This window comes from Hippocampus guttulatus, chromosome 2 (assembly GCF_054856545.1).
Source record: "Hippocampus guttulatus isolate MCC_2025c chromosome 2, RoL_Hgut_1.0, whole genome shotgun sequence".
In the NCBI taxonomy this organism is placed as follows: Eukaryota; Metazoa; Chordata; class Actinopteri; order Syngnathiformes; family Syngnathidae; genus Hippocampus; species Hippocampus guttulatus.
Window position 1 is genome coordinate 19,388,831 of NC_141262.1, and position 22,237 is coordinate 19,411,067.

Consider the following 22,237-nt stretch of genomic DNA (forward strand, 5'->3'; position numbering starts at 1 on the left):
ACTCAAATTAAGGCATTGCTTCATATCCACAGGGGTGGCCAGACACAGAGGCAGCTGGCGAAAGTAAAACCTCTCCTTTCTCATGAGCACTTTGTGTCACGTAGCAAGGTGGTGGTGGACCCCAAAAAGCAGGCAGGAGGGAGGAGCAGGGTGTATTTGGCGAATTGTATTTAAGTCCAAAGTAACAAACAAAAACAATGACTTAAACAAAAACTGTCAATAACCAAAACACTACCAGAAAAAACATGACAGATGACAGCATCAAAGGAACAGCAAACAAACAAACATGACAGGAGCAAAGAGCAACACACATGACAGTAGCAAGAAGCAACAATGATCCGACACTGAGTGTTCGGGCTGGGAGTCCTTTTAAAGCCCTAATTAGTTATGACCAACAGGTGTGCAGCTGCCAGGGGAGCCCTACAGTGCCACCTGTTGGTCCCTAAACCGAATCATGACACTTTGAAAGAGTAATTCATGCCTTTGTCATATCCCGGCTGGATTACTGTAATGCACTTCATTTGGGAGTCAGCCAATCCTCCATGAAGCGTCTCCAGTTGGTCCAGAATGCTGCTGCTGGTCTCTTGACTGGTACTCGTAAGAAGGAGCACATAACTCCTACGCTGGCATCCATTCACCGGCTCCCGATAAATTTTAGAGTTCTTTTTAAGATCCTATTATTTGTTTTCAAATCTTGAAATGGCCTCGCTCCCGCTTACCTGCGGACCAGATCTTATTAGAAGTACCAAGAACTAAGCGGAGGCTCAGAGGGGATTGAGCCTTTTCCATTGCTGGTCCCTCTCTTTGGAATGACCGCCCTACTGAACATTCAGCAAGCTCCCTCGCTGCCCATCTTTAAAACTCGTCTCAAAACTCATTTGTATTCTTTGGCATTTGACTCGGCATGACTCAGACTTGAGCTTAGTTTTACTGTTTTGTGCTTTCTACTGTCTTCGTTATTATGTTTTTTGTTTTATTGTTGCATATATGATATTTGCTCCATGTACAGCACTTTGTATACAGTGATGGCTGTTTTAAAATGCTCTAGTTGAGTTGAGTTGAGAGTCAAGGGCTTCTCCCTTGCCCCAACACAACCGCCACTAGACAAGAGTACAGAGAGAACATGCAAACTTTACACAGCAAGACTTGGTCGCAATAAACAAAAATGAAAATAACCTCCTACTGGAGTTCAAAAAGAAAAGTCTTTACCGCAATGCTTCCTGATTCTGGATTATCCTGGCAATATGTCCGGATTAATTTTTCATTATGCCATCCTATATGTATTTGTGATGATGTATTTCGAGTGTCATTGTGTTTCCCAGGCCGTGCTCGTCCCCTAAACTGCCCCATGCAGACACGCACAGCAGGATCGAGCATTATGCCAGCAGGTAAGTCTCTCGCTCTGCCGCCGCATTACCATCTCTCTAATTCACTCACCCCTGCTGTCTGCTCTCTTAATCCGGGTTCCCTGCTTACACATTTTTGCCCCCTCTGCCCGTTTCCTGATCCGCGCAAGGCTTCGATTGAAATATTGATCCGGCAGAACATGTGCTTCAAGAACAGGGCTCCTCAGATGTTCCCTGTGAAATGAGTCACAATCCTAACGCCAATTAAACCGATTTAAGCACAGCATAGTAACCCTAAATGGCGTAGGGGAAAAAAAGTTGTCATGTTAAAAAAAATGGATTTTTTTTTCAAGATAAAAAAATCTAGAATCATTCCAACGACATATTTTGGGATTATGTCATTGATTTATTTGCTGCTTTATTTTTCTAAAGTCAAGTTGTCATGTCAAAATTCATTCACTGCCAACCCCTCCCAGTTAACACGCATCTTCGACATGCAGTCTGCCCCCCTTTTTTAGAATCTCAGCTCGTTTCACCTTCAGCACAAACATTAGCCGATATAAAACAGCTTGTTGTGTTGTTTGTGCATATAATGCGTATTTGTTAGCTTGTGTATGTGTGTGGTTGGAGGTCAGCGGGGGTCCAGCGTGCCCAGTGGCTTGTCACGGGCCGGGCTACTGAGCCCACTGGTCACCTGGGAGCTGTCCTCATGGATCAGTGTCTCTTTGACAGATTAGAAACAGGACTGCTGCACCCCTGAAGGCTAAACACGCACACATCCATTAATGCGGCTCGTGTGTATGCTGCAAAGTGTGCTGTTGTGTATTACTTCCCCCAAGGTCTTTGCTGCTTTAACACGCCACCTAAAACGCTCGTCTCGGAGCCACGTATCTATTTCTCCATCTTTTTTTTTTTTTTTGGCCATCTTCTTGCTTTCCTTTTTTGTAAATCCTCGATATTGCTCTATTATCTCCTATGAGCTGCTGAGCCGGTGGTAATTTGATCTAAAATGGGCCACAAAAAAGGTGTTGATCGTCTTCCATGCCACAAATAGTGTGTTCCACCTCAAATTTGTTGCGTTGGGTTTTGCTGGTGCATTTAATCCCAGTTTGGCGAAAGCAGACAAGGAGTCCGATGTCATTAATTCATCGCCATCCTCTCCTGCTCAATGTCGATCACAATTTAACATGGCTGCGTTTAGATTTATGATTGGATAAATTGTGAGCAGCGCAACAAGTGATGAAATAATTTTCTCCCTTCGGCAGCTGAACGAGTTTCATGTTTTTATGGCATGGTGACAGCCGACAGTGACCATCTGTTGTCCCTGTTGTATACATATTGTGTATTTTGCCCTGAAGATTAAAAAAAATAATAATAATAATTTTCCTTTTTTTTTTTTTTTTTTTTTTTTTGCTACCACATTACAAAAAAAGCTTGTGTCAAGGCATCCTCTGACCTCTGCATGACCCCTGTTACTTCTGTTCAACATGTTTGATGGTTCTTATTTTAGTCTTTCTCTGTTCTGAGATTCCCTTCAAAGAGCGCCAGGTGCAATGTTTCTGCAAATGTGGTGGGAACTCCGTTACTACTTTCCCAGAGAAAATGTATGGCTTGTACAGTTTCCAGATTATCAACATTTAACATGCTGGTAAAGCTAAAGTCCATTTCGTTAGACGTGTGTGAAATATCACTCATTTATTTTTTCTTTTGTTTTTATTTTTGTGTGTTTTCCAGTCTGGTTATTTTCCTTGCTGTTTATTGTCAATTTTTTCCCCTTTCATGCACCAATAATGATAACATATACCTGATAACATGATAGGCTGTGCACTGTAGTGGCCGCTGTAGTTCAGCACTGCTTCCCTTTTTTTATAGCCCGATATACTATTATACATGCGCACTGGCTTTAAAATAAAGCACCAGCAAGAGAAACTTGATCAAGCCATGTGACAAAAAACTGCAGTTAATTTCATCTCGCTTAACTTCCAGTGTGATCTGAGCGCCATCATAATCGGATTAGGCAGCACTTGACTTATTTCGTCATGTACGTTGTCAGAGATTTTCTCGGACAAAGTTAAAGAAATGACTCGGCACACAGGAAAATTGTCTTCAATATCGGCGGAAGCGGATCTCTGAGAGCGAAAGACGGTTAGTTGCTCCGCGATCACACTCGAGCTCCCTTCCTGCCAATTCAGACTTTTATTGTAACATACAAGGAAAACACTGTCCCCGATATTTGCATACCGCACCCACGGTCCGGCCCCTCGGTAGTGATTGGTTACCTGTTTTAAACATTGAACCACCAGTACGTTGGCGCCTTTTCTGTCTGGTCTACCTTGAATTAACATGTTGCAGACTTTGCGGATGGCCAATGTCGCCTGGGCGGGACGGGTGTTCTCAACTCGTCTTTTGTTGTTCAACCGCTGTTCCCGAATTATTCATTCCCCTTTTGTGACCGAGTTTCGCCCTCTCCCCCGTGATCGCCCACCTGCATTGACGTGCTAATTGTGGCCAGGTAGCCTTTATGCACAGGCATTTGGGGGTGCTGGATACGCACCTAAACGTTTCGATGTGTCCAAATTAAAATTAAACTTTAAACATGATACAATTTTGCTCATAGATTCCTCTAACATACGTTCGCTCTGCCTCCACCTGCCATCTGATACGTGGTTAATACCCACTCAACCATTCAGAACTGGCAACTGGTTCAGGGTGTCCCTCACCTACTGCCCAAAAGAAGCTGTGATAGGTTCCAGCACTCCCGCGACTCTTGTGAGGATAAACGGACTAAAAAAATGGATGGATGGAAATAATCTCTTTTAAAGACCATGGATGCCCTAAACAGTTTGGTCAATGATCGCTTTAAAGAAATGATTTAACAGGTGTGCCGTTGCACTCTGCATGTAATGAGGTGAAAAGAGTGAAAACTACACTAGCTTGAGCATTTTCTGCAACATTTCCATGCTCTAAAAACAATCAGCAAGGAAATAATGCGAAGCAATCCAATGTCCCCAAATATTTGAAGTTTTTTTTTTTGAAAGTATTAAATTTTCGCCCCGTTTCTGATATTATCATGCCCTTCTCTCTCTCTCTCTCCTCCCCCTCCCTCATTAGTGTAACAATGGGGAAAATTACAAATGCAGTACAATGAATATTTATGCTGCCAATATGAAGTTCAATGGAAAATCTCGACTTTTATGGCTTGTTATGTGGGAGTCTGAAAGGCATGTCATTTACACACAAAAAAATGCTAATGTATTTTGGGCTGCTAAAAGGTTAAGAAGAGAATTAATTGCTCCCATTCGAGCTTTGAGATGAGCAAGCGTCCCTAATTTTGTTGCCACTGAATGATTGAAATAGTTTTTCAAAACAAAATCTAGCTGCAGACTTCCCTTCTTCCTTCCGTCTTCTTGTGTGAGAACAGGACACACAAGTTCATGTCTTTCATCATCAGCTCTTATATTGTACAAGCGGGGTTTTTTTTTTTTTTGGTTTTTTAAAAGGGTGGAAGTGAAGAGAATCTACCTCTCAGACTCTGCGGGACGTTGCGGTTTCTTCCATTTCCTTTCACTTATATTCGTTCAATAAAAAAAGTAAGGCACACATGTACAGTGCTCCCTCACTCATCGCGGTTAATGGGGAGCAGGACACCGGCCGTGATACGTGAAAAAGTAGACTCCCCCCGATGAGGAATTTTTGTGTATGCGGGTACCAGCATTTTTAAAATATAGACATATTTATTTAAATCTTTAATTATAAACATCTGTATAAACAGAAATTAACTCAATTCATCAGCATTGCCTCCTGAGAGAGGCGAAGAGACTTGTGTTGTGGCGTAGAAGGCGGCTCTCATTTGACTCTCTGACGGTGTAGCCGCCGTTAGCCTTCAGCTAGCTCCTGGCCAGCTATCCCCGCGCAGCCGATGTGTTTATGGTTAGACAATAGGAAGAGGCAAAGAGAGACGTGCTGCCCCTTTCGGACAAGCCCAGTCTCTCTCTTTCTCTCTCTCCCGTGCGCGAGGATAAGTGCCCGTTCCATATACAGTACAGGCATGCACAAAACCTCTGAGTCATTTGGCATTTTTTTTTCTGGATACAGTACTTTGGAAAAAAAAAAAGCGTGAAGCGTGATATAGCGAGGGATCAGTGTACTTTTAAAACAGACACACACGGGTCTGACAAGACGACCTGTCGCCTCTCTCATGCTTATCGACTGCTTGAGGAGGAATGGCTTTGTGGATCCAATTAATTAGCGTTGGGCTTCAGGGACCAAGAGCATGACCGTATTTTAAAAGATGGTCTTGAAGATACAGCAGCCACTCTCGTGTGGTACACGGATCCTTAAGGACACCTGTTAAGATGCTGGTTCTAGAGGTAAGATCGGACCGCCCGAGCTTGACCCGACCTGAAATTTGGGTCGGGTCGGGCTCGGGCTTCTCTCTTGCTGACCTTTTTTTTTTTCGAGGCCGTCAATAGTTTTGGCCACAAGAGAACATGGTTCGCAAAAAAACAGAAGTCGCCTCATCATAACACGTACTGTACTAAACTCTTGCAATAACAATTCAAATAACTCCTTCCTGTCTCTATGATCCACCCATCATTATTCTTTTTTGTCTCTTTGCTTCTCTCTCTTATTGTGCCGCACTAGATTCTTAAGGACGTACTGCTGCGGTGGTTTACGGCCCAATTTTCAACCCGTCAAAATGACGGACGGCCTTAAATTTTCCCCGTCCACTCTCAAAAAAAATCCGGCAATGATAGAAAATTGGCGGTTAATGTAACCTCTTCAGAAACAGAAATATAAAAGATGTAAATGTTTATACAGTCTTGTTTGACTTATATTTCGTTCCAAAAGACAGGCTTTGTTATCAGAAATTACCCCTCCTCCTCCTGAGTCCTCACAAATAAAATATGAAATGTCGGGTTTGCTTCGGGCTTGGGCCTGCAAATCAAGCGAAGTGATCGGGCTCGGGCCGGGTCGGGTTTAAATACCCTCGGGCGGTTCGGGTCGGGCTTGATTTTTTTAGGACCGATCTTAGCTCTAGCTGGTTCTCAAAACTTTTACACCAAGCCCTTACTTAAAAATGCAAATTATATAAGGCGTTCCAAGTAGTAGCGTATTGACCAATAATTAACACAACAGTGTAGGCCGAGTGTTCATCAATAACGAGTCGCGATCGACGTGTTGGGCACCCCTGGTATGGAGTAGAACGTATCATGTTCTTCCGAACGACTTTTGATAAATGCCAGAGGACGATACTGCGGGCATGAAGGTGTGAGCGCTGCACGTCAAAATGGACAACGTGACGCATTCACGAGAAAGTAAAATGCATTTGGAGCAGTTTAGTGCCACCCAGCCTCTGCTGGGTGAAGATTACGCTTCATTTAATTGGATGTTAATGACATTCTCCTGGGCGGTAATTAAACAGGAAGCGCACACACCAACTCTTGTGATGAAGACGATGCTCGGGAGGCCGCTAGATTCCACCCTGGGACGCGTTTTATCTCCATTCACTTACTTTCATGATACTCAAGACAGGCGCCAGGAGAAAACAAAATAATTACACTTTTCTCATTCACCCCAATTACAGTTGAGATGTTCTAGTATGCTTTTCCTGACTCATTTATTTATTTATGTATTCTTTTTATTTTTTAGCAGAAACCTGAAGGTTTTGTGACTCGAAGTGACTTAGCCTTGAGCTACAATGATATCCCACATTTATACATTAATTTATTCAGATTTCTCACTGACTTGGTAATTTGGCGCCATCCGGTGGCACCTTAGTGCAAGGAACTATGTTGAAGTTGGTTTGAGGACCTTCATTTAGACTGATCATTTTTTCTGGCATCTTACGGCATCTATCAGCAATAGTAATTCTTTTGGTGGGTGTTTATTACACTTATTGTTCTTATTGACAAATGAACCAGACAGTATATGTGTGTGTGTGTGTGTGTGTGTGTGTGTGTGTGTGCGTGTGTGCGTGTTGTATTTTTTAGATTTAATTGCACAGCACTTTAAGTCTCATATGAAACGTGCAACATAAATAAAGTTTGATTGATAAAGAATCAGCGATAACCCATCGTGAACACTTCATTTCAATATCCTGTGAAAATGTTTAATTGGAAATAATGCTATACTTAAACATGGAACAGTTTTGGAATAGTTTCTGAGAAAAAAAAGATTATGATTCATGTTGTTTGTATTAAAGGATGTCAGTTACCAGTTCTCATACTTAATCATCCTCACACAGCGGTTATGAGCTTCCTCGTTGATGCCAAGTCGAGTCGTCTTCATCACATGAAATGGAATGATGTCGCTATCCGCTGTCCAGGACCACACTGCAAACTCGCCGGCTTGTTTTATTACCTCCCTAGCTGGTAGACAGCATACACAACTGTTTGTTGTTGTTGTTTTTTTTTAAAGAAATTGTATCTCCCTTTCCTTGTTGACATTTTTATTGATCCTCCTCTCAGGCAGACGCTACTTTGTTCTATTCCTGCCACTCTGCAGTATTGTCACTTAGAAGTTTACGGGCAGCTTTCTTTTGGGTTACTTGTACTCCACGAGAGTCAAAGTTAGCCACAGTGCCTTACAACTATCAGATGTGCTTATCTTTCTCTCTTTTTTTTTTTTTGCTCTACTGTGGGGGCATGAAAAAAAATTGTATTCCAATGTGGGAGCGTATCAAATGTGTTGATTTTGTTCTGTCTTTTATTTGATGTGACACTTTCTCTTTACTGTTATGTGTGGCTGTTTCTGTACCTCTGTGGGTAAATGCATGTGTGCACGTGTGCATATTTGTAGATTGGCGGAGATGGAGAACCAGAACTGTTCCTTCTTCACGGACAGCCTCTCTCCTGATGAAAGTCTGTGAGTATGCCGCCATTCCTGCAATGCAATCATACTCACTGGCGCCACCGGCTTGCAACATGATTGTTTGCATGTGCGCACTGCATGGCATGCAGTTTTACCTCACTGATAATATGTAGTTGTCCTACTAAATTCTCTTCAAAGTAAGGACAAAAATCGTACACTTACATGGACCTCATGAAGGATGTCAAGGATATCGAATAAATGCCCAAACGGCCTCGGGTCTATTTAATCTAATTACCTTTATTGTGTAGCTGTATTGATGGGCTTGTTTCATGCATGTCTGACTGCGAGGGTAAACATTTTGACAAATAATCCCAATGACCCGCAGCAAGTGGAATGTCGCACGAAATTGGCATTGGATTAAAGTGGGAGCGCAAAGCCCGCTGAGGAGAGTCGAGGAATGTGTGTGTGCGTGCGTGAGCGTGTTCATACATAGCAGACTGAATCCTATTTGTGTTCATGTACACCATCGGTGTCAAAACCAAGGCCCGTGGGCCAAATCTCGCCCGCCACATAATTTTAATGTGGCCCGCGAAAGCCAATCAAGCATGTCAACTTCCATGATGCTTCTGAAAATCCATCCATTTTCCGAACCGCTTAATCCTCACTAGGGTCGTGGAAATCTGTACCAAAATTTAAAATGATCATATGTAATAAATGAGCTGTTTTCTTGTTACCAAACCCCTCATTATAGTCGCTTAAATAGCTGAAGAAAAGATTATTCTTGACTTCTTGATATGGTTTCACAGTCATAATGGCTCTCCAAGGGAAATGGCAACTGCAGTGTGGCCCGCAACAAAAATGAGTTTCCCCTGAAAAGGCACACATCAACACCCGAAACTAAGCAGGGGTTTCCGTGAAAATCGGGGTAGGCTCACACCCAAAAACAGCAGATGCATTGGGGTCCACATTATTTTGTAATTTTTTTTCTTCATTTCATTAATTATTTTATTACTTACAGTAAGTGAATTCCACAATTTTTGAACAAGTCAAGGTACTGCTGTATTTCCTTGGACCAATTACTGTGCTACTTTGCTGTGGCGGCAGTATAGGGTGTTTCAGAAAGATTTAAAAAACTGTCAATGGTTATGAATACCAAAGCGCAAAGGATTGTAGGGGCCACTTTGTTTATTTTTTTCTATTTGTGTTTGTGTCTGTGAGTGGGCCTGTCAACTGTTTTTATCATGTTCTTGTGCAAATGGCGCTCTGATCTCAGGGTTTCTGTCTGCTGAGGTGTTCACATCAGCGTTTCATTAGAATGAAGTTAATGTGTGCGTACGTTGACGTGAGCCAGAGAAAAGTGCACGTGCGTCGTGCGCGCTCGTGTGCGTGTCTGTCAACCACAACATTCCCCAATGAGATCCACAACAACAGTCGCGTATGTCTGCCTTTACAACAATAATAATGCTCCGTTGATTGCAAACTGTCAAAGCGGCATTACAGTAACAATGTTTACAATTGCGGTTGGCACTCCACTGCATCATATGTATGATGCAACGTCATGTAATTCTACATTGATGCAAACTATCATGTCATGATACAATAATGTAATATTGATTCAGGGTGATTGCTTTTGTCAAAGAAACGTTGACCATACCTGCACTTTTTTTTCCTTCTTGACTTTAACCCTTTCAGAAACAGCTATTACAACAGTTGACAGCTTATCATGTTGTCAGGTTACAGGGTGCCTGAAAGTGGTTAACTACCATAGTTTCATCAACGCAATATAGAGACGTCATGAAAAAGACTTTGGCCGTCATTATCTCGACTTACCAACAGCTCTTCATATGAAATTTTCAAGTTACGAAACGTCGCAACAGGAAAATATTGCCTCTTGTTACGAAAGAAATTTCAAGATACGAAAGTTAAAAATTCAGTATGGACTGCTGCTCGCAGCTCCAGGTTTCCTGAACGCAACATACCTATAGCTGCTCTGCCATTGGCTACTACCGTGCATCATCCTGGCATCCCATTGGCTAAGAGGGACTACCGTATGTGTCTATGTGTGTAAATAGATAAATAGATATGTCTCTATTGCAGCGTCCTCGTCATTCGCCCCGCTAGTTTTATGTAAATGTGAATCACCCAGAAAATGTGTTCACCAGTCGAGCGATCGCTAACTATGCTCATGTTTGCCTTGGACATTTTCGAAGGATTGTTAAAAGTCGACAAAAGCAAACGTCCTTGGATCCGTCCGTTCTTGACAAAACACCAGGCAAAAAACACTTCTGAGAGAGAACATGTACTAAAGAGGGCAAAAAAACCATGAGGACACAGTTAAAAACTAAATGATCATCATTTTTATTCTTTACTGTATTCTTTGCTTTTTACATTATGCGCAACTCTCACTTATTGTGCAATAATCTAAATATAACATTTATTTGTTATATATTTTATTTGTTATATTTTATTTTATGTTATATATTTTATTTATTTGTTATATTTATATATTATATAACATATTTTGTTATATATTTTGATGCCCTTCTCATGGGCTCACCACCCATGGGAGGGGCCAAAGGGGTCGGGTGCAATGTGAGCTGGGCAGCAACCAAAGGCGGGGACCCTGGCGGTCTGATCCTCGGCTGCAGAAGCTAGCTCTAGGGACGTCGAATGTCACCTCTCTTGCAGGGAAGGAGCCCGAGATGGTGTGCGAGGTAGAGAAGTTCCGACTGGATATAGTCGGACTTGCCTCTACACATAGCCTGGGTTCTGGTACCAGTTCTCTCGAGAGGGGTTGGACTCTCTTCCACTCTGGAGTTGCTCACGGTGAGAGGCGCAGAGCAGGTGTGGGCATACTCATTGCCCCGGGCCCGGCTCAGTGCAGTACAGACATTGGGGTTCACACCGGTAGACGAGAGGGTTGCCTCCCTCCGCCTTCGGGTGGGGGGACGGGTCCTGCCCGTTGTTTGTGCATATGCACCAAACAGCAGCTCAGCGTACCCACCCTTTTTGGAGTCCTTGGAGGGTGTGCTGGAGAGTACTCCTGCTGGGGACTCCCTTGTTCTGCTGGGGGACTTCAATGCTCACGTGGGCAATGACAGCGAGACCTGGAAAGGCGTGATTGGGAGGAACGGCCCCCCCGAACAGAACTCAAGTGGTGTTTTGTTGTTGGACTTCTGTGCTCGTCACGGATTGTCCATAACGAACACCTTGTTCAAACATAAGGGTGTCCATATGTGCACTTGGCACCAGGACACCCTAGGCCGCAGTTCGATGATTGACTTTGTGGTTGTATCATCGGATTTGCGGCCGCATGTTTTGGACACTCGGGAACTTGCCCAACCAGTCTTCATGTGTTTGGTGGACTTGGAGAAGGCATTTGACCGTGTCCCTCGGGGGGTTCTGTGGGGGGTGCTTGGGGAGTATGGGGTACCGAGCCCCCTGATACGGGCTGTTCGGTCCCTCTACTGCCGTCAGAGTTTGGTTCGCATTGCCTGCAATAAGTCGGAATCGTTTCCAGTGAGTATTGGACTCCGCCAAGGCTGCCCTTTGTCGCCGATTCTGTTCATCACCTTTATGGACAGAATTTCTAGGCGCAGCCGAAGCATTGAGGGGGTCCGTTTTGGGGGCCTCAGTAGTGCATCTCTGCTTTGTGCAGATGATGTGGTACTGTTGGCTCCTTCAAGCAGGGCTCTCCAACTCTCACTGGAGCGTTTCGCAGCCGAGTGTGAAACGGTTGGGATGAGGATCAGCACCTCCAAATCTGAAACCATGGTCCTCAGTCGGAAAAGGGTGGAGTGCCCTCTCCGGGTCGGGGAGGAGATCTTGCCCCAAGTGGAGGAGTTTAAGTATCTTGGGGTCTTGTTCACGAGTGAGGGCAGGAGGGAGCGATGGATGGATGGATATTTTGATGCATTTTTATGCTTTAGGAAACATGTCAGAATTTTGGGGGGGGCTTGGAACGAATTAGGGCATTTACATGGAAAACGCGTCTCTACTTACAAAATGTTCTATTTAAGAAATTTATTCCAGAACCAATTAATTTCGTCAATAGTGGTACCACTCTATAAGTCAGTCAACTGAAAATAAGTGCGTAGGTAAGTGAGTGTGCCTTCTACGGTGTGCCACGCGATGACTTATTCTCACGTTGAAGCGTAAACTAGTTCACTGTGTCGTTTATAAACTTGGAATATTATGTATGACAAAAACCATCAACCGAAGAGCGCCTGTAATGTCTCTTGTACCCTGGGTAGAAGCTCTGGTGTTCATTGCTCGCTTGCTTTTGCCTGGCGTTACCATTTTTTGTTGTTGCTGCTGCTGCCTCGTGCCTTGTGTGGTGCTGCCATGGTTCGGCTTTGTGCTGCCTGTGGCTCAGTGTGCTGTTTTCTGTGTGGGGTCGACTCAGAGATGAAGATCAGTACTTCCTGCGTCACCCCAGCCCGGCCTTGGACCAGGATTCTCCCTGCGGGCAGCTCATGCTGCTGGCCCACCTGGAGCACCAGGACAAGGAGCAGCTCCAGTGCACCCTTGTCCGCCTGGAAAACGAAAACAGGTGAGTGGCTGAGGAGAAATGACGATCCCTCCTTGTAATTATTCTCATACGCACGAGTTTCCTTTCGCTTAATCCCTTTCTAGTTTCATTCAAGTGAGAAGCACAATATTTTCAAAGCACTTGAAACAATCAACGAATCATCTTTGAAAATGTTCCAAAAGGGTTTTGGAATCAAAGATGCATCCCAAGTTTGGCTCGGGGAGTGATTTTGCTCCATAAACCTCCCAAAGAACAAAAGCAAAATTATGTACAGTGTGTTTGCATTTTGTGATGCCTATTCAGAGCACATCTGTCCTTACTTGCAGACCTCCCGCTGTGAACAAACACTTTCACACGCCAAATCCTATTGAGCATGACGCGTGTGATATTATTTGCGCATATAAGGAGTTTCACACTCTTAGTGTGATTTCATTGAAAGTCTTTCAAAGTAATCCTTTAGTTCCAGTCTAGCAGGTCTCCCACATTGAGGATAACAAACACCCACAAGGCACTGGGCTGAAATGGAGGCAAAGTAGAGTGAGTGCACTGCTTGTCAGAGGCACTGGGCATTCACTCGCAAATAGTTTGCCGGCGAAAGAACGATAGCAGGATCTCAGCGACAGGATGTGACGTTGAGCTCCAGGTAGCATTATTCTGATCGACACAACACACGCATTAAAAGAAGAGGTCACAATATTGAGAGGGTTCACGGTCATGGTCCCGCTGTTTCCAAATTTGTATTTTTTTTACACTTTGTAACTAGTGTGACTTTGGGCAAGAGGAAGGGTACACATGAGCATAAATAAGCAGTCTAGAGAATGGTTGGATGCCTGCTATTATGTTATCTCATTCAAGTCATCTTATTTTGGGTGTACTTTCATTGTTTGTTTGTTTATTGAACATAAAAACATATCCAGTAATAAACTGACAGAAAATAAGGTGAGTAAAATAGTAAAAGGAAAGAGAAATCAGTCATCATTCAACACAATTATTATGTTCAAGGGAGTAGGAAGAAGTAAAGATTGTCGACCACTAGATGGCGGTACACCGTTTTGTATTTTTCAAAATGTAACACATTTTTGTTGAAAATCTTCTCGGTGCAAAACCCCTGCTTATTCAAGAAGTTTAGTGAGCAGAAAAAAGTTCGTTTTTTTTTTTTCATCGATGCAATTTTAATTTCAATAGGCTGTTTGTCGATTCACTATATACGCTGTGGCATGCACATTCTTGATGAGAAACATTTTATTTCTATTTCCCCCTCGTGTTCTTTTAACAGCTCCATATCAACCCCTCCTAATTACTTGTGGTCCATCTTTCTGCTCAGGGTGCTCCAGAGCGAGTACCGGCGCCTCAAGTGGAAACACGAGGAAGCGGCGTCACTTCCCATGCTGACGGAGGCCGGCGAGGGCGGACCGGGCTCGCCGGCGGCGGGCGGCCAGCAGGACGAGGAACTCCTGGCCGAAGCGCGGGTCCTGCGGCAGCACAAAACTCGTCTGGAGACGCGCATGCAGATCTTGGAGGACCACAACAAGCAGCTGGAGTCGCAGCTGCGCAGGCTGCGAGAGCTGCTTCTTCAGGTAAACGCCTCCCGTAAAGATTCATTTCCTCCATGCTCCTTCCACGTGGCTTCATTTTATGTTCAGGTGTGTGAAAATAGTAATATTTTAACAAGAAAGCATTTGCCATCGTTGTACTTTTTTAGTATGCTGATATTAAAGTCAAGATGTAATGAGGGAAGCAAATCACATTTTATTACGTGAACTCAGAACCAGCGTTCACAAAAACAGGACGACATTCCCCCCAAAATATGCCATTTATTCTTGAAAATTACCATTTCATGTTTTCATTTCCAAACAACATGGCCCATCTGTTCCTGAAAATAAATTGCCTGCTGTTGTTGTAAATTGTTTTACAATTCATGATTTTTGGGCTATTTTGAAGACAAGCTTCCTACAGACATTCTATTCAGACACCTGGGAACTTGTGTTGGGAAAATGCAGAATATGTCTCCTTTAAGTAGATGAGGACCTCTCCTGAAGGGAAATACGCTATTTTACATTAAACGTGGACTTAAAAAAATCTTTATTTCCAGCATTGTTCCACACATTTGCACCTCGATTTTCCAGTGAAGCAATCGTGTCCTTCCAAAAGCATCTGTCATCCAAAAATGTGTGACAGTTGTATGTAACTGCCGCTTAGAATTGGAAATGTGAAATAGCAATTACTTTTATACACTTTGATGTTTTTTGCTTATTTACTTGTGACATAAAAATATTTTGTTTGCGATTTTCTAAAATTACTTGACAGTTGACTTTTAAGGCTGGTTGGTGGGAGCTGCCAATCATAGTCGTAATAACAGCAAAAATGTGCAGTGTGTGGCACGCCGCACTAAATGACACATGTGGGTCAATTGCCGCATGTAGGGAAGGTATGCAACGGGAAGTAACAATTTCCCAAAATAGACGGAAAGGAGAAGCTGTGAAGGAACACAGCCGCCTCAAGAAAGAGTTCAAATTCATATAATCCTTTTCTCCCTGGACCAGGATTTCACTTCCATTTCCTCTAGAAATGGGATCGGGGAAAAAAAAGGCTTTTGTGTGGAATGGTCTGAGCCCCTTAGATCCTCTGCACGCGCACGCGCGCACACACACACACACCAATGTGGCTTTGCTCACTCACCTTTGATCACAATTTCACTCAAAAATGTATTTTGAACAAAACAGGTTCTTCTATTTTATTAATATTGATCATTTGAAATGGCCTAAAGAGGAAATGAAATCCAAAATGTAATTTACCAATATGTTCTGTGCAGCCCCACTAGTCTAAACACGATTAATATTGCATGGTGAAATATGAAATAAGCAGAAAAATCCACAGTTTTTTCTCATCTCACAGGGAGGCCATTTTGCCACTTGCTGTTGACTGAACATGACATCATTGTTGCCTTGGGTTTAGTGAACCTCCAATCGCAGCTCACCTATTTTCTGAGTTTGGTCGTATGACATTCACAAGCCGAGTCGTGATTGGTCTAGCGTATCATTGCAGGAGTCACTGCCCAACCGAGTGCATTTCTCATTTGAATAATGAAGATACTAATGTGTGTGCGCGTGTGCGTTCTAACAGCCCAAAGAAGACTCCGAGGCCAACGGGTCAGAACCATCGACCTTGTCCTCACCCGTGTCTGGAGGGGGTCACCACGGGGGGGCGGCCAGTAGGGACACCACTGACACGGAAGCAGCAGGTTGGTGAATCCGCCCGATGCGGCTCCACCACCTCGACAACCCCTCCCCAACTCTATAACTGTATGTGTGTGTGTGTGTCAGGCGAAGACATGGAGCACGAGCAGGACACGGTGCTGCAGCTCCAGGAGGTCATCGAGCAGCTGAGAAACGTCTTTCCCTCCGAACCGGGTGAGTTCAGTGGCAACGCACACACACACACACACACACACACACACACACACTCACGGCAGCTGAATGTGGCAAAAACAGTGAACCCTCACTTTATTATTTTATCACTCTTTCGAAGCACTATTTTTATGGGGTCTCCAGTATCCAGGCAAGTCTGATCTTAAATGTTGCGCACCCTCCGTGTAGTACCACATTGTGCCACAGCATGTCAGGCAGCACTGAGCGCAAATAGAGGGAATGCAGCCGATTTAAGGGCAAGAAGAACGGGCAGAGTCGCCGCTAAACGCCATGAAACGGAATATACAGTACGCCTGTGGGCAATGTTGTACGATGTGAGTGTATGTGTTGATTCTCCCTTTGTGTAAAGTAAATTTAAGGAAAAACATAAATGAAATGTAAATCACCTATAGTATATCGGGATATCAAATTTTATCCATATTGCACAGCTGTCCAACATTTTCGTTCTCTTTTGTTGTATGTGATGATGCTCTCTGTGTGTAAGGTAGCAGCTGTTTGAAAGTTTACAATTACCTTAACATCAATGCAAGTGTTTGTTCTGCTGTCAAAATGCGATACATTTTTTTAATGTTTTTATTGTTTCGGGCCACACATGTCGCACATGCCAAGAACCTCTCTCGAAATCAAACACTTACACATGATGTGATACACATTCTTTGCACATCAGCGGGAGTTTGAAAAAAGGTGACCGAGGAGTGACATTAAAGCATCCTAGCGTAGCCTTGCGAGTCGGTGTCAGACTCTTTGCAAAGTGCCATTTAAAAAGGCAATTTGCTGGGCTGCCACAAAGAAAGGATTACTTTCATCACAGCCTGCTTAGTGACAAAGTAATGTACAGAGCCTCACATTTGCACACATTTTACGCCATGTTACAGCCTTCTGCCAGCATGGAATACATTCCTTTTTTTTCTTCTCAAAATTATGTCAATGTTCTAAAAATGAAGCATTTTGAGCGCATCCAGAAAGTATTCGCAGGGCTTAACGCCTTAACGGGATCCATTTCATTTTTTACCTCAAAATTTAATATGACAATTTGTTTGATTTTGGCTTGATTAAGAGAACAAAATGCAAAATGTTGACACGCTTTTCTTTTGCGTGTCACTTTTGCATTTCAAATAAAAGCAAAGCAAAAGACCTTCCAATAAATGAAAAATTCACAAATAAAGAATCTATAAAAGTCTCAATCCTGCCTCTCTTCTCTGTCCCCCCCTTACCTCTTGCTCATTTCAGGCACCACGTCACACATCTAAACAAATGCCTACAGGGCTCCAGGAGCTCCACCTGGCCCGGTTCGGGTCCCCTTACAGCAGCTAAACCCTGAACTGCAACCCTGTGCACTAACAAGCCTTTTTATCATGCAAACTGCATAAGGGTGATGTCCGTTGGGTCCAAACGGTGCTGGCTGGGTAAGCTCCTTGATGGCCTGCTGCCGGATGCCGTGTCGACCGGCCAAAGGTAAACTAGTGTTAGCCAAGTGGAAGGAGCCACTGTGCGTGTGTGTGTGTGTGTGTGTGTGTGTGTGTGTGTGTGTGTGTGTGTGTGTGTGTGTGTGTGTGTGTGTGTGTGTGTGTGAATGTGCGTGTGTGTGTGTTTGTGAGTGTACATGTACGCAGTTGTTTAAAGGTGTGCAGCTTTATGCAAGTGGTTCTCAACCTGGGGTCCTCGGACTCCCTGGGGTAAGCAAGTCATAGCTTGGGGCTAACAATCATTTGCAAAAGATGAAGTGTGCAGTATTGTTCGAACAAAGGGCGAATGCTAACAAGGTGATCAATCATAATAATAATTAAAAAAGGCATAGTTTTAACAATACATTTCTTTTTTTGGGAGGCGGGGCATTTGATTTAGATTACACAGGAATCACAAATATCTCCGCTTGTGTGAGAAATGCAAAAGGCGAGGTTGTCTTGTCGTGTGTTCCCCGGCGAGGCGGACTGCGGTTGTGTTATGCGGCCGCGCGCCGCACCCGCCGGCAGCTTATTTGCGGCATGCGAGCGACACACCATCACTTCAATCCATGATTTAATTATGTACGACAGCCAAAGTGCCCGCTAGTCCTGCGCCTCTGTTTGCACACACCGTCGCTCTAATCCTCTCCAAATGCTTGTCACTGTCATTGCCGCCATTCCGCTCACGTGTTCGCACTTCACCGAGTCGCGGCGTCCGTTCATATGATGGACGGCGAGGCGCTGCTTCAACGAAGACACAAATGAATTCTATTGTCATTTACAATTACGGATTCACGATGTCTCCCATTCCGTCGACGTAACTTTTACAGCCAGAGGGAGAGGTGGGACGAAGTCACGTCCCATTACCGTTATTGGATAATTGCCGAAGTTGGTGGTTCTCCAACTTTTTACACCAAGTACAATCATCAAAACTAGGGTTGAATTGATTAATGGCGGGCCTTTTCAAAAATCATCGGCCGGAGTTATGCGAACTGATGTACAATTACTTTTTCATCCGACTGTAAACGCTGTTCAGTTGGCGTGGGCAGGACATAAAAGACATTCAAGGCTGACAGAGCGTTGGTGTAAAATAAATAAATAAATAACTCCTATATTTTAGATCAGTGGTCCTCAACTAGAAATGCTGTAGGTCCACTTATTTATTTATTTATTTTTTTTTATAAGACCAAGGTCCGGTCCCATGCACGGCGGTCATGGGGAGCAGGGCTATATGCCAATTTATTGTGGTCAAGCCAAGCTTATACAAATCAACACTCCTCACAACCAACCAATAATGGGGTGCATGAAAATAATAATTATTCACTTTGCCAGTACACAGCAAATAATGAGAGGTACTGTGTTGAGGCACAGGAACTCTTTTATTTTGTTAAGTTGTGCCTGCTTAATAATAGAAATAGCCCTTTTAGGGAAATAAGACACTTTTACTTTAACTTTGTTAAACAGTAGTTGTCTTTTTTTCCCCTTAATTTAACAAAAACAAAACAAAATACTAAGTTTACCAAAATAAATACCAAACTTGAAAACAAAAATATCCTTTTCATTCGTACAATTCCCCTTTTTACATCCCCTCTGAAATCACTGAAAAATCTATCAGAAGAGGAGTTAAGAACCATTTTAAATACCGACACAAGGGAGCACAGGAATGTGCAGTGCTGTTCTTCCACTAAAGGTGAATGCAATGTCTGAGGCATGCAAATATTATTTGAGGACGCCATTGGGATGTTCATTTACCATGTTGCGGTGTTCTGCTGTTAAACAGCTGCAAAGATCCCCGGGTAGACGGGAGCAAAACTGCACACAATCGAAACCTCCCGCGATTCGTCTTGTCTAATTGTCTGTGTGCGGCTCTCCTGGGCTGAAGCTGTGAGCACACTGTGGCGTCACGCATGCGTCTGTTTCCTGACACAATCATCCATTTTGAATGCGTGTGTATTGGGATAGACGCGTGCTGACGCTTAGGTATGGGCACACCTTAAGTTCAGAGGAGCCAATCAGCGCATCGTATATGCTGACGCTTATGATAGGGCACACCTTCAGTTCATAGGAGCCAATCAGCGCATCGTTATCGCCGACTTGCCCTGCTCAGCCAGGGTCTCCAGTTCGTCAAACATACACACAAAGTCGCGCTGCTGCGGTCCTCTGCATTACATCTGTCAGTGCACGCAAAGAATACAACGGATAATTTTAACAAGCGATCGCGGTAATGCGCAGATTATAGTCCAAAAATATAAAATGTATAACGTAAAAATCACTTTATAATTTATTATTTTATACAATTTGCCGAGGGTCCGGACAGAGCAGGTAGGCGGTCCGGTCGTGGATCGCGGTCCGCCAGTTGAGGAAGGCTGTTTTAGATGTTCAGGCATCGCCCCCTCCGACCGCATTTTCTGTGTGTTGCATTTTTATCTGCATTTTGGGGATACATTTTAGAGAGCAATTGATATTTTTTTGTTCCAAAAGCTTTTCAGTGGCCATTAGATACAGGCAACTTTTGTCCGTTCTCAATCCTCCGTGAATAGCAAAAGTCGACTCAACAGTAAATTAACAAGTTTTTAAACAAATTTTATCTGATGGATTGGTTCATCTTCTGATCAGCTCGGTGATCGGTCTCTGTAAGTGAATCACACCAACAAGCGATTTTGGTAAATCAGGCTCTGTAAGAGCAAGAATTACACACTTGCCCATTTGTGTTCCCTCATGCGTGGGATGCCTCGAAAATTGGTTGAAGATATTTAAAAATCTGGATGTGTGTACTGTATTCGCTCATTGCGTTTCTGATATTGTTCTGAATAAAAAATAAATACAATAAAAGTAAAAAACAACTCGGCTTATGTGATGATGTCTGACATGGCAAATCCATCCAAGCTGAGCGTTTGCGGTCTTTTGACCCATTCGGGGAAGAAGCATACATCGCGACCGTTTATAGGCTGCAAAAAGAGTGTGAAGCCGTGATGCTCGGGGGGGGGGGGGGGGGGGGGCTCCTCTCAGAGTGATCTGAATGACAAGCAAGAAAAGGCGGGGGATAGAAAAAAAAAGAATCCTCACTCTTCTTGTTGCTGGAGGCGATGCACTTTGATCGGCCTGTCACAACACAATCCACTGTGTGGAGAAAAATATGCAATTTGGAACCTGAAAAAGCAGACTTTGACCTTGCGCGTTGACGTCATTCTCTCCGTTGATGTCGGCGTGTTCGTTGTGATGCGGTTGCTAGGGAACAGCCCACAAGGATGCAGCTGCACGGAAAGGTGACGGGCTCCTCATACAAATGCGAATAGGCGTAAGCGGGATGCGCTAAAGGGCGACTCTCTTCATCTTTCAAGCCTGTAGCTGTTCAGCCACAAGGCGAACCTTTAAAGACAAACATTTTGAAATATTAAAAGAAAATGTATATCACTTACTTATACTGAATACATTTACTGTACCAGATTTTTTTTTTAAAAAGTTTCAAGGCCGTGTAACAAAAGTTGAACATTTAATTCAGTGATTCTTTTACCTACCGCTAAAGGGAGCTCATGTACCACACATTGAGAACCACTGCTCTAAAAAAATAGTTTTTTTAAAAGAATATATTACTCCTCCCACCCCTAAAAAAGAAAAAAAAAGCTTTATACATGAGGAAATGTCAGCTTCATTTGAGGATATGTCACAATCATGTCAAGTTTTTAAATGGCCCCAAGCTAAGGTAGTTGTCGATTAAGTTTGTTCAAGTGTCACTCTGGCCCTCAAGTATAGATTTGTACTTTTTAAAATGAAACAACATGACAACTTTCTCCAAATTATTTGACAGACTCATAAACTCTGCTTCACTGGTCCCAGTTTGAGAATCACTGTTGTACTTGGTACAAGCAAATGACTGGAAGGACACGTTATGTTCATCAACATATTATTCCAAACTGTGACAACATATATAAACATACAAACTACACACATACTTGCTTACCCAACATGTCATTATATCTGCCCCGATGTCTGCTATTGTGAGTCCGAATCCTATCAATCTTTCAATCCAGTGATTGATCAATCACCTGTTCAACCTTAACACGTGAGTTTACACAAACACATTTTACTGTTGAATACCTTTCTATTGTAACATCACCATGAATATACCTCATTAACCATTTCGATGTATTCCTTTGATGGGTTCAACAGTGTTTTGCAAGTGTGTACGAACACTTTGTATTGTAAAGAAAAGTGCTGGCTTACTGGATGCTTTCTACTCTTTTTGTGTACAGAAATAAAAAGTTTCTATTTGTACTCCTGCGTGTTTGTGTGTGTGTGAGACCTTTTTAAATAAGTTGAATCAAAGCACCTGGAAGCCATTTATTTTTATTTTTTTGTGTGTGTTACAACAATTAATGATTCCGTTTCTGTCGCGGTCAGATAAAATGAGCTCTGTGCCATACAGCCCGTAATTGTATGTTTCATCCATACTATTGAGGTTAAAATAAATCGGAAAGTCAAATACGTACAAGTGAGACAAGAGAAATCTTTCAATTTGCTGATGACATCTCTGAGAGATAGCACAAAAAAATGCACAAAAAACCTAACCCTTAAACCCAAACCTAACCTGCTAACCATAACCCTAACTGAGAGCAAACCCGAACCCTACGCCAACCCCAACCCCAATCCCCTAACTCTAACCCCAACACCAAG

The 22,237-nt window shown here is 43.2% G+C and overlaps 1 protein-coding gene across 1 annotated transcript in view; it reads left to right on the forward strand.

Moving 5' to 3' along the window:
* The window catches only part of drp2 (dystrophin related protein 2), a 154,808-nt gene extending 134,279 nt beyond the window's left edge, over nucleotides 1-20,529 (forward strand). The window contains exons 19-25 of the mRNA XM_086100896.1: nucleotides 1,323-1,388; nucleotides 8,148-8,213; nucleotides 12,565-12,711; nucleotides 14,015-14,267; nucleotides 15,814-15,931; nucleotides 16,014-16,100; nucleotides 17,349-20,529. Coding sequence (XP_085957022.1) covers nucleotides 1,323-1,388; nucleotides 8,148-8,213; nucleotides 12,565-12,711; nucleotides 14,015-14,267; nucleotides 15,814-15,931; nucleotides 16,014-16,100; nucleotides 17,349-17,368 — 757 coding nt within the window. The 3' untranslated portion in view covers nucleotides 17,369-20,529. The remainder of the gene's footprint in view (nucleotides 1-1,322; nucleotides 1,389-8,147; nucleotides 8,214-12,564; nucleotides 12,712-14,014; nucleotides 14,268-15,813; nucleotides 15,932-16,013; nucleotides 16,101-17,348) is intronic.
* Nucleotides 20,530-22,237: the final 1,708 nt, after the last annotated feature.